Source organism: Lepidochelys kempii, chromosome 18, assembly GCF_965140265.1.
Source record: "Lepidochelys kempii isolate rLepKem1 chromosome 18, rLepKem1.hap2, whole genome shotgun sequence".
Taxonomy (NCBI): domain Eukaryota; kingdom Metazoa; phylum Chordata; order Testudines; family Cheloniidae; genus Lepidochelys; species Lepidochelys kempii.
The window spans coordinates 13,758,584-13,771,319 of NC_133273.1; the positions used below are offsets into that span (position 1 = coordinate 13,758,584).

At 44.6% G+C, this 12,736-nt stretch overlaps 1 protein-coding gene across 4 annotated transcripts in view; it reads right to left on the reverse strand.

The window, feature by feature from the left end:
- Positions 1-12,736, reverse strand: part of PEX14 (peroxisomal biogenesis factor 14) — a 161,698-nt gene that overhangs the window by 65,953 nt on the left and 83,009 nt on the right. For all 4 annotated transcript variants that reach the window (XM_073316932.1, XM_073316933.1, XM_073316931.1 and 1 more), the window contains 2 exons: positions 10,934-11,056; positions 3,507-3,592 (listed from right to left, as the gene is read on the reverse strand). In XM_073316932.1, the coding sequence (XP_073173033.1) occupies positions 3,507-3,592; positions 10,934-11,056 (209 nt within the window). The remainder of the gene's footprint in view (positions 1-3,506; positions 3,593-10,933; positions 11,057-12,736) is intronic.

The following is a 12,736-nucleotide window of genomic DNA, read 5'->3' on the forward strand; positions in this document are numbered from 1 at the left end:
TCCCCCCTCATTCTTCTCTTCTGCAGACTAAACAATCCCAGCTCCCTCAGCCTCTCCTCATAAGTCATGTGTTCTAGACCCCTAATCATTTTTGTTGCCCTTCGCTGGACTCTCTCCAATTTATCCACATCCTTCTTGTAGTGTGGGGCCCAAAACTGGACACAGTACTCTAGATGAGGCTTCACCAATGTCGAATAGAGGGGAACGATCACGTCCCTCGATCTGCTCGCTATGCCCCTACTTATACATCCCAAAATGCCATTGGCCTTCTTGGCAACAAGGGCACACTGCTGACTCATATCCAGCTTCTCGTCCACTGTCACCCCTAGGTCCTTTTCCGCAGAACTGCTGCCTAGCCATTCGGCCCCTAGTCTGTAGCGGTGCATTGGATTCTTCCGTCCTAAGTGCAGGACCCTGCACTTATCCTTATTGAACCTCATCAGATTTCTTTTGGCCCAATCCTCCAATTTGTCTAGGTCCTTCTGTATCCTATCCCTCCCCTCCAGCGTATCTACCACTCCTCCCAGTTTAGTATCATCCGCAAATTTGCTGAGAGTGCAATCTACACCATCCTCCAGATCATTTATGAAGATATTGAACAAAACCGGCCCCAGGACCGACCCCTGGGGCACTCCACTTGACACCGGCTGCCAATTAGACATGGAGCCATTGATCACTACCCGTTGAGCCCGACAATCTAGCCAGCTTTCTACCCACCTTATAGTGCATTCATCCAGCCCATACTTCCTTAACTTGCTGACAAGAATACTGTGGGAGACGGTGTCAAAAGCTTTGCTAAAGTCAAGAAACAATACATCCACTGCTTTCCCTTCATCCACAGAACCAGTAATCTCATCATAAAAGGCGATTAGATTAGTCAGGCATGACCTTCCCTTGGTGAATCCATGCTGGCTGTTCCTGATCACTTTCCTCTCATGCAAGTGCTTCAGGATTGATTCTTTGAGGACCTGCTCCATGATTTTTCCAGGGACTGAGGTGAGGCTGACTGGCCTGTAGTTCCCAGGATCCTCCTTCTTCCCTTTTTTAAAGATTGGCACTACATTAGCCTTTTTCCAGTAATCCGGGACTTCCCCCGTTCGCCACGAGTTTTCAAAGATAATGGCCAATGGCTCTGCAATCACAGCCGCCAATTCCTTCAGCACTCTCGGATGCAACTCGTCCGGCCCCATGGACTTGTGCACGTCCAGCTTTTCTAAATAGTCCCTAACCACTTCTATCTCCACAGAGGGCTGGCCATCTCTTCCCCATTTTGTGATGCCCAGCGCAGCAGTCTGGGAGCTGACCTTGTTAGTGAAGACAGAGGCAAAAAAAGCATTGAGTACATTAGCTTTTTCCACATCCTCTGTCACTAGGTTGCCTCCCTCATTCAGTAAGGGGCCCACACTTTCCTTGGCTTTCTTCTTGTTGCCAACATACCTGAAGAAACCCTTCTTGTTACTCCTGACATCTCTTGCTAGCTGCAGCTCCAGGTGCGATTTGGCCCTCCTGATATCATTCCTACATGCCCGAGCAATATTTTTATACTCTTCCCTGGTCATATGTCCAACCTTCCACTTCTTGTAAGCTTCTTTTTTATGTTTAAGATCCGCTAGGATTTCACCATTAAGCCAAGCTGGTCGCCTGCCATATTTACTATTCTTTCGACTCATCGGGATGGTTTGTCCCTGTAACCTCAACAGGGATTCCTTGAAATACAGCCAGGTCTTCTGGACTCCTTTCCCCTTCATGTTAGTCCCCCAGGGGATCCTGGCCATCCGTTCCCTGAGGGAGTCCAAGTCTGCTTTCCTGAAGTCCAGGGTCCGTATCCTGCTGCTTACCTTTCTTCCCTGCGTCAGGATCCTGAACTCAACCAACTCATGGTCACTGCCTCCCAGATTCCCATCCACTTTTGCTTCCCCCACTAATTCTACCCGGTTTGTGAGCAGCAGGTCAAGAAAAGCGCCCCCCCTAGTTGGCTCCTCTAGCACTTGCAGCAGGAAATTGTCCCCTACGCTTTCCAAAAACTTCCTGGATTGTCTGTGCACTGCTGTATTGCTCTCCCAGCAGATATCAGGAAAATTAAAGTCACCCATGAGAATCAGGGCATACGATGAATCCAGTAAAGACCAGTAGCTCCTTCCTCAGCATCACTCTGGGCATTTATCAACCCCCCACACCAGCCTTTACAGTACTGAATGGACCAAGAAGGTCAGCATCATTGCTCAACATAGAGAGTCAGGAGCAAGGGGACAATCTGAACAGCTATCTAAGGAGCTACCTTGTGCAATCCTGGGACATACTCCCCATACTGACCCTCCCCAGGCCAAGGTAATTAATAAAAGGGAAAAATAAAAAGGATCAAGGGTGTTTAAAAGAACATTTAGCTTTAAAGATGGGCTTTGCCAAGCACATCAATTTGCCCAATTTAAAAAAACAACAACTCTTTAATAAACCAATTGTTACTTTCCATCTCATTCCAACCTCCCAAACACACACACTTGCAAGTGAAACATAATGTACCAGAGTGAGTGGCTGCTGCACTCCACTGGGGCTGGAGTCACTTGGCCTTTGCCCCATGCCTTGCTATACAACCAATGCTTTGGGTTCTCTCCCAACAGCCTCTATCATGTTACTCCATACAGAACTGGGGAACAGGTCTTTCGTGACGGAGAGTGAGAATATGTCCAGCCAGAAAAATGCAGGGTGGGTGTGTATGTCTACACACTTGCTGTACACATCCACTGGGAAGCTGATAGAGCTGGAGTTAAAAACCTTCCCTTCAACCTCCTGACCAGCCAAAAGAGATGTGTCTCTAGTTCATAGAGTCAATGTGATCTAGTGGTTAAAGCAATGGACTGGACTCGGGACACCTGGGTTCTATTCCTTGTTCAGCCCCTGGCCTGCTGGGTGACCTTGGGCAAGTCACTTCATCTCCCTATGCCAGTTTCCCCATTTGAAAAAAATGGGGATAATGATACTGACCTCATTTATAAAGCACTTTGAGATCTGCTGATGCAAAGCAGTAGATAAGCGCTAGGTATGATTATTATTAGTGTAAGGGTATGTCTTCACTACCTGCCGGATCAGCAGGCTGCGATCAATCCCCAAGCACTCTCCCGTCGACTCCTGTACTCCAGCGCCGTGAGAGGTGCAGGAGGAGTCGACGGGGGAGCGGCAGCAGTCAACTCACCACAGTGAAGACACCGCGATAAATTGATCTAAGTACGTCAACTTCAGCCACATTATTCACGTAGCTGAAGTTGTGTAACTTAGATCGATCCCCCACCCTAGTGTAGACCAGGGCTAAGAGACCTGCTCACCACTTACTGCATTTCCACGTCAGACTGTCCATACAGCTCCACACATACACCCAAAGGAGAACTGGTAAGAGCAGCAGCTCCAAGGATTTCATCGCAACCAAGAGCCAGCATGGAACATGGGCAGCATTACCATGGTTGTTCCGGAGCACCAAGGCACCTTAGGGGAGTAGGGAGAACATCGTTTACCTTGTAGAGCTGGTGGAAGCCAAAGGCAATCCCTGCCATAATGATCGCCAAAGCACCATAGTCTCGCCATCTGGAGCCTGGAGGACCTAATGGCCAAAAGCAAGAGAGAAGCATGGTCAGAACTTGCACACAGCAAGGCCTTCAGGGATTTGCGTGCATCTCACCCAAACACTTAATTCAGGCAAAGGTGGGCAGGGTGGTGTCAACTCGTTTCCTAAAGCTTAACAAGGACTTCAGGGTAACTCCAGAGAGAGTGAGGAAGGGATCAAAATCACGCCGGCAATTAAGAGTCACATCAGCAATCTGCTCTTTTCTTGGAGAGGACCCTCAAATCTCTGCTGCATTGACCCTGGAAAAAGTGTTTGCGCTTGGTCTAGCCCACAAGAGCAAGTTCTGACTGCTTTCATAGATCACTGTTTCTGAAACTGGGGAAGGAGAAGAAATCTCAGGAAGTGGAGGTGGGATAGAGAAAGGAGCAATGTTCTCTGGAAGTGGAGGGAAACTCCTGGATTGGGGAAGGACGACTAAGTGGGTTTACAAGAATAAGGAATACCTAAAAGTGTTCTGTGTCAGTCTTTGTGGATGGCTTCCTGAGAATACAGGCATGAATGGGGATTCCATGGCTTTCTTGGCTGAATTAAGACCAGGGGCCAAGGCATGCCAGTGGTAGCAGAGCTGGAATATGCACTAAGACAACTTTTAGAGAAGGTGGGAAGAGGAGCGTGGGATACTTAACACACAATTTTGCACAGAAGCATAAAGATTCAACAAAGCAAAGCAAAGATTCAGTCCGCTCCTCTCCTGCAAGCAGAATCAGAAGACACCTGTAGTTTTCCACCAGCTTCACCCTTTCACCTCCCCTTGCAGCTCCCATAACACTCTTGCTAAGAATCTTGTACTGCCCCTGGTTTTCATCAATAATAAAGAGGATGTAGAGTGATCTTTCCTAAAGTTTGGTCGCAGGATGTGGGCAGACACCAAAGAGGTGAAGGTTGGCAGGCAGCCTCTAACCAGACAGATCCAAATTTGCACGTAACCTACTAGTGTTTAGGAAACGTAGTCTCCCCTCCAAACTGTCAACTGGACTTCCAGAAGAGAGAGAGGCTTAATGGGTGGAGATAACTGGAAACCTGCCTCTCCTACCTTGCTTGCTCAGTGCTAGGGCCCTACCAAACTCATGGTCCATTTTGGAGAATTTCACGGCCATAGGATTTTAAAAATCACAAATGTCATGGATTTCAGCTATTTATATCTGAAATGTCACGGTGTTGTAATTGTAGGGGTCCTGACCCAAAAAGGAGTTGGGGGGGGTCACAAGGTTATTATAGGGGGGTTGCCGCACGGCTACCCTTATTGCTGCACTGCTGCTGACGGGGCGCTGCCTTCAGGGCTGGGCGCCGGCCAACAGGCTCCACTCTCCAGCCGCCCAGCTCTGAAGGCAGTACAGAAGGAAGGGTGGCAATACTGCAACACCCCTAAAATAACCTTGTGACCCCCCTGCAACTCCCTTTTGGGTAAGGACCCCCAATTTGAGGGTCTCCCCCGTGAAATATGTATTGTATAGGGTAAAAGCACACAAAGGACCAAATTTCACAGGGGGGAGACCAGATTGCACAGTCTGTGATGCATTTTTCATGGTCGTGAATTTGGTACGGCCCTACTCACTGCCCATGGAGATTTCCTGCTGCCTACCCCTTCTTGTAGGTGTCTCATTGCAGGAATTCTTCCGAAACCCCAGCCCCCCAGGCACTATAGATAGAAAATGTACCCATTAAGGAGGCATAATGGGAACCTGCTACCTTTGAGGACATGGTTCCCAGCATACCCACCAAGTGGAAATCTGAGTGAATCAGAAGAAAGCCTGTGCCACTTGAACTGGTAGAATGGATGAACAACAGTAGTCTGGAGAACTAAATGAGTAGGGAACTCTAGAACTCTGCTCAAGATGCAACACCCAGTTCTTAATAACACAATTTTTCTAATCTCATTTCTCAGCCCAAATCTCATCTCATCTCATCACAGCTAAGGCTGGAGTCAAACAAAAGGAAATCTAGTGTCACACTTGGGGGTCAGTGGCTCAATTGGGATTAGAACCCTGGATCTGCTTGGATTTCCAGTTCTCTGTGCTGAACCCCAGACTAAAAACATCATTCCATGACAAAATAACTCAATCGAGGGTGAACTCCCAACCATAAAGGATTAATTAATCCCAGAGGTGCTATGGGTCCCAAATGTGCCATGTGCATGGACTCCCCTAGTTGTCCCCACCTACCCCCCCAGCTGCTCTGACCTCCGGTGGAATTAAGAGACACCTGTAAGTTCCTGTCAGCTTTGCCCTTTCACCTCTCTCATCTCTCCCTCTGTTCCTATAATGCTCGTGCTAAGAACATTTTATTGCCCCCTGGTTTTCATTATTAATGAAAAGGGACCAGAATGATCTTTCCTAAAGTTCAGAGAGTCTATAAAGACAAGAAGCTGAAATGCCATTTTACTCGTTTTAGAGATGTGTGAAACAATTCTGTCTTGTGGCAAAAAAAAAAAAAAAAAGAGAGAGAGACAGAGAGAGAGAAAGAAAGAAACTAAACTGGAAAGGGACACAGGGAGGACTCTGCATCAACCATGTGATATTACAAAGAGGGGAAGGCCACACGGAATCAGAATTGTGCTTAAGATCCCCTCTCAGGCTCTCTCTCTACCAATTGTTATCTAAGCCCAGGATTGAGACTTGGAACTCATGAGCTCTCCTACACTGACTTCCTTCTATGTTCTTGGGCACTTGCCAACTGCCTTGACTTAACCTCTGTGCCTCAGTTTCCCCATCTGTAAAATGGGAATAGTAAGACTTATGCTGTGAGGGTCAATGAGTTAATGTGAAGGAGGTGAAAAGAACTAAGTACTTCAAACCCTACTATTCAGTCAGAAACTGAGCAGTGCTTCCCTCGTTCGTCACTGGAGATACTAGACTTCCATCTGTCCCTCACCACTCAAGGTTTCCATATGCCCATATTGCACTATACCAAGACACACAGTTGTGCTGCTCTAGCTTCTATTCCGAACTAATCATGGGGAAGGAAGAAAAATAACACTTGCCACTTCCATTAAGTGTTCTATCAGAAGGTCTCAGTCCTTCACCAATGTTAAGGAATCTTCACAAGCCCCTGTGAGGCATGGAAAGGATGTTGCACCCTTTTACAGATGGGGAAACTGAGGCTCGGAAAGTTTAAGTGATCTTTTATGGTAGCTCATTTGCTACAGGCAGCTTCATCTATTGGACGGTGATAGCTTGATAAATATTTGCCCAAGGTCACACAGGAACTGTGTATAAAATCTGCATGAATGGAGTCATGGAGAGGGACGCAGACAATGTCTGGGTGATAAGCAAACAGCTTTGCACACCTATTTCAGAAACTCCCCCGAGTTTGCTTGTAATTAAGGGGACTAGAAAGGTAAAAAATATCTAAACCCAATTAATCATTTAAATATTTAAAGTCAGATTTTTGTCCTCACTCCCGGATTAGTGTATTTCATAACACCAGGAGCAGACAGCCTTTTTTTTTTTTTTTTTTAACTGGGGGTTCATTTCAGAGCATGTTTAAACTAGTCAGATTGAGTGATGCTTCCAGCAACTAATCGCATGTCAAATAAAAGATATTTTATGTAATAAATTACCGCTACAAGTAATTCAAATGTCATTTATCAGTTTTATTATCAGTCAGGCAAAGTCTTGTTTCTCTATATTAATCAAAATCAAGCTTTTTTTTTTTTAAGCAGTTTTGACACCTCTTGGCAAAAATACAGGAAAGGAGAGATGGAATTACCCCCATGGAGAAGGGGTGAAATGGTATAGGAGGCACCAAGCTCAAAGACAATGACTGGAAACTTGAGGAATTTAATTCCCTCTGCCCCCAAAAGTTACTGTTGCTGCTCTAAAGCCAAACCAGGGATAGCTTCTACCTCTGGCAAAATCTATGCTATTTTTAAAAACTTACAAGGCTTTTTTTTTTTAAAGTACTTATATGGCTAATAGCTATTGCCAATGAAAGATCAGAATTTACTCTACTGCCTCCACTCCCAGCACAATCTGTGCAGCAGGAGGTATTTAAATCATATAATTTGTTTCCTGCATCATCTCCTTCAGAACAGACGGCATTACCAAGAGCACAGGAGCCCAAGTACAATGGAATCTGGTGAGGCTCACAGGATTTAAGTTCAGCTCTCTGACTGGCCTTTGTCTCTTGAGTACTTTTGAGCACTACCTACAGAGGCGCTCAGATACTATGGTGGTGAGGGTCATACAAGAACACAGAGTAGATAGAGAATAGAAATGGGTTATTTTCTATACAGTGCAGCACCTGATGAATCTACCAAAGATTAAGCGGCTTGGTAAACTATCATGGAAACAACTGACCTGAGACAGATTTGGGCCTTTGAAGAAATATCCATCAAGCTATCACTGTCCAATAGATAAAGCTGCCTGTAGCAAATGAGCTACCTCAAAAGATCATCGGGCCAAGTCTGCAGGGACACACTGTCCTGCAGCAGAGTGTAACCCGCCAGCCATAAGGCGATTCATAGATTATTACTTGTGCATTTCCAACAGTGTGAAAAGCGCTGTATAGGCAGATATGGAGAAAGGCCTATATCTAACTAGACAACATCCAGCAAGGGAGGGGCAAGAGGAATGGCAAAAGCAATGCAACCAAAGGGTGAGGTTAGGCATGCATCTTTTTAATTTCACTATTATTCTTTTTATAATCATACTTTGAGGCTCAGTGCAAATACAAGGGTCTTCAAAGAAGCAATGGGGGGGGAAGGACAGAGGGGTAGAACACTGCCTAAGATGGCCCCATTTGTGCTATTCCATGTGCTTTAGGATTGCTAGAGAACGTAGTGTTTGGTTCACATGTAGAAGACCCCGCACAGTTGCCAACCCCACGAAATCAAAAAGCAAAAGTCGGGTCATAAAAAAAAAAAAAAAAAAAATCACAAGACTGGCTTAAAACTATGAGATTTAAAAAAAAAAAAAAACCCCAACTTTTGAGTTCTTCTCATTTGCCTTCTAATTTTTGAGCCTTTAGGGGCCATGTTTTCAAGCTTGTCTCTGCAATCAGGAAAACTACAAACATACATTTTTTTAAAAAGCAGAGATTCTCACCTATTCGTAGAACTCCGAGAGCCGGGGCTCTAGAGGAATACCATATCGTTCAAAGCTTGTGATAAAGTTGTGCGGGCTGGCAACACTGGCATTGTTTTCCAGTTTACCCTATGTGCCTCCTCACTGCTTTGGTAATTTTAATGGGAATCTATGACATAAACAGAGCACAGACCCTGCCTGTACTGGATCCTGAAATGAGCTAGTTAAAACTGCACTTGGACACAGCTGTCACTAATATGGGGCTAAGTACAGTTTCCCTGACCAAGATAGAGAGGGTCTGGTTTGGGGGTTATTTTCTGTGACCATGATAGCTAGAGATTAGATCGAGACACAAAATTCATATTTCAATCCCCCTTCCCAAATGTCTGGAGGCACTGAAATTTGGATTCTTGTGCAGCCCATTACAGACAGCAAAGCTCTCATTCCAAACCTTCCTCTCGCCACACAAAAGTTCAAGATATGTCAGAATGAGGGAGGTCATTTTGGACCATCTCTAGTGATAGCCACATTGTGCCATAAACTAACCACTCCCACCCAGTGCAAGTCAGCACATGGGTTGTGGAACCATGCTCGAATTCCGCCACTGTGTTTAAACAATGTTGTACCTAGCATGAGGCCTAAATAAAGAGCCAAGTTCTGTGCAAACAATAGAAATACTTTATGCCTCCTTCGGCAATAACACGACCACTTAGCACTTACATGGCGCATTTCATCCTAAGATCTGAAACCACTTTACAAAGGAGGGTAAGTAACATTAACCCTGTTTCACAGAAAGGGTTCCTGAAGCACAGAGGTTAAGTGACTTGCCCAAGGTTACACACCTAAACCAGTGACAGAGCTAGGCAAGCAGACAAGTCACCTGACTCCCAGTTATGGGCCCTATCTGCTGGACCACAGAAAGGACATGGGTAGACGGGTGCATTACCTGCAACACCAGAGAGCATCAACATCATTGCAATAACACTGTTTTAGGAGCTACTGACTGGTAGGAACAATAACAAGCTCAGTCCTTGGTACTTGGCAGGTAAGTGAAGGAAGAAATGCTTTTCAAACTGCCAGCCACAAATATGAGCTGAATAGTTCCTCTTGATGGATTTTTAATGGTGTGCACATTTTGGTTTTTATTGTATGGAGCTTAGGTACATTTGCATTTTAAAACAAACCTAGCAAAAAGTATACGTAAATCTTAAGTCTACACAGATTCCACTGGGACTTTTAAAACGGTGTGTGTGTGTGTATTTTAATATAACAGCCATATATACATATATATACACAGTACACCCAAAAATTTTGCAGTCCTTCTTTAAGAATGGGGGTGTGATTGGATAACACTAGGTGTTTTTGAAGATAAATAAGCACCATTATTATTTATAATTATTTGTAATGCCATAGCACCCAGAGCCCCAATCACAGGTGGGGACCTGTTTTAGATTTTGCATACACGCTAGGAAGACATAGTCCATGCCCTGAAGAACTTACATTCTAGTTTGCTGAAATTCTTTATTCACCTGTCTTAAGCAACTACTCAAGGGATCAATTATAAAAATCAGTCATTTATGGGAGGTAAGTCTTCCAATTAATATGGAGCAGAATTATACTCAGTACCTTTGTGGATAGTTTGTGATGGATTCCTAAAAGCAGGAGTTTGCCTAGTAAAGGTGAACTCTTGTACAGGTTCCATTGTAAAATAAATAACTTTTGACTTTTATAGCACTTTCTATCCAAGGACCTCATTCTACTATTCAAATATTAAATAATTAAATCTCATAAATCTCCTATGAGGTAGGGAAGTACTAGCCCCCAATTATTTTTTTTTTGGGGTGGGGGGGGAAATGAGGCCTACAAAGGTTAAGGGATTTGTCCAGATCTATACAGTGAGTCAGTGGCAGAGTTGGAAACAGAAACCAGATCTCTCTACACCATGATACCTAAGCATAAGCGACAACAGACTATCATTTACCACATTAGTCTGTGGACTAATATAGCTTGTACCTCAGCTGCCTTGTGTGACACCTTGTGATTGTGTCTGCTGTGTATTTATGTCACTTGCATCAACAATTAAAAAGTGTATTTAAAGTAAGATCAGGGGTCTGATTCTGACAAGTGGGCTATTTGCTAGAAACAACCACCGCAGATTCCACTGTTTCCTGGGATTCAGCATTGCAAGCTAGTATCGTTAAAGGAGCACAGAGGTAAGGAAGCAGATAGGGAATAGGATAGCAAAATCATTGCATAAAATGATAGGACCAGGTGCTTTCAAGAGGCTACTTACTGTACGGCAAGAGGTGAAGGGGCTGCGTTGGCACCAGCTGTGTGGAAGGACCCAGAGACTGTGGCTCATCTGTGGTAGTGCCCGACTGCTGGAAAGCCAGGTCAATTTCTTCATCCGTCAGTCCTGGGGGAGAAGAGGAAACGAGATCAGTTTAGCATCTTTACTCACTTGATGCGCCTGTAATTAAATCTGCAAGCCTGGCAGAACTCTTTCAAGCTGCAGAAGGATTCTGGTAGTGATTCGAGCAGCATCGCCTCCCCGATTTTGGATTCACTAAAATCACTCCCTCTCTTCTCTCAGTTGCAATTTAACCTCAAGCGACAGAATATTAGCCTCAACGCTGCTTCCAAATGTGGCTCATTCAATTTCCTTAATTTATCCTTGAGTTTATTGCTGCTTTGGAAGTAGTTTTCTATTGCAATTCTCCATTCTTCCCCCGAAAAAAGATACCATCAACTGCAAATGTGGCTCATTTTAATCTGTAATGGTGTAAAAAAAAAAAAAAAGAGGGGAAAAAACCAACAATAATGCATGAAAACAGACAGGGAAACAAAAAACTAATTATTGGGTTAGACGACTAATTAGTCTAGATCGTTTCCAAAGACGGGAATAATTTGCTTTATTTTATGACAAATGTAGAAATAAAAAGAAAAAATCAGGACTGACTGTGATTAGTATGAATGGGACATAGAATGAAAGGAGGAAATAAAACTAACAAAACAGATCAAAACAAGGCCAAGCTCAAACTTTCAGACTAGCACTGTCCCAGCCTACTACTGTCTGATTATATTGCCTGAGGCCAGCCTGGTTTTTATTTCGCACATCGCTGTAGCCAAGCTGCACACATGGTACATTGTGGTGCAGTCTTTCCTGTCACTGGAAAATGTGAAGGTGCCCATCTGTAAGTGGCCACAACATATGGAGAGAATTTGCCCTACGAGGGGAAAGAGAACAGCAGCTGAAAGATTCATGATGACCAGCATCTGTGAAGGAAGCAAGCACAGCTGGATGGCTTTTTCAACAGGAGAAAATGTGCTCTAGCAAAAGAATGTGGTGCTAGGGTGGAGACTGTGATGTGGGGCCTGGGAGAGTGTGTACTGTCTGTGGAATGCCATACACTGCACACAGAATCAGGAAAAAGGCCAGGTTCCTGCCCTGAGGAGCTTACAATCTAGCTCAGGCACCCCCACCACCACATGGGATAGCAGTGCTTATGCAAGAAAGTGTTGAAATACTGGGAGTGAGATGATCAGAGTAGCCGGGCTTGCAAAAGAAACAAATTTCAAGGGGGCTGGGATCTGGAGGAGAAGAGAGGGGCAACTTGGCTCTCAGAAAGCAGTTCCAAGCAGACAGGACGGCAAGGAAGATGGCATGAAGCTGAGAGTGGGGGGAGAAATCAGAGGGAGCACTTTCTCTCAAGCATGAGATTAGCAGAGTACTGCCACATGGTTATTCTTGGTACTATTGGCAGATAGAATGCTTGGAACTTTCCCCCTAGAGCACTTAACATCATGGTGAGGAGTAATATAGGACACATACAGGATTCTGAGAGCATTACTCCTGCTTGGAGAAGTTAACCTAGGATCTGAAATCTGACCGCATGTTCTGCATCCACACAGAACAGACTAATCCATAACACAAACAACACTGCAAGAAGTAGGTGTTTGAGGCGATCTTTGGACAGCTACTTATTAATGCATAGCACTGACAACACTTCTGATCTTCAGAGGGTTTTATATTTATTAGCTGATCTTCATAACACTCCTATGAGTTACGTTACTTATTATCATGCCAATTTTACAA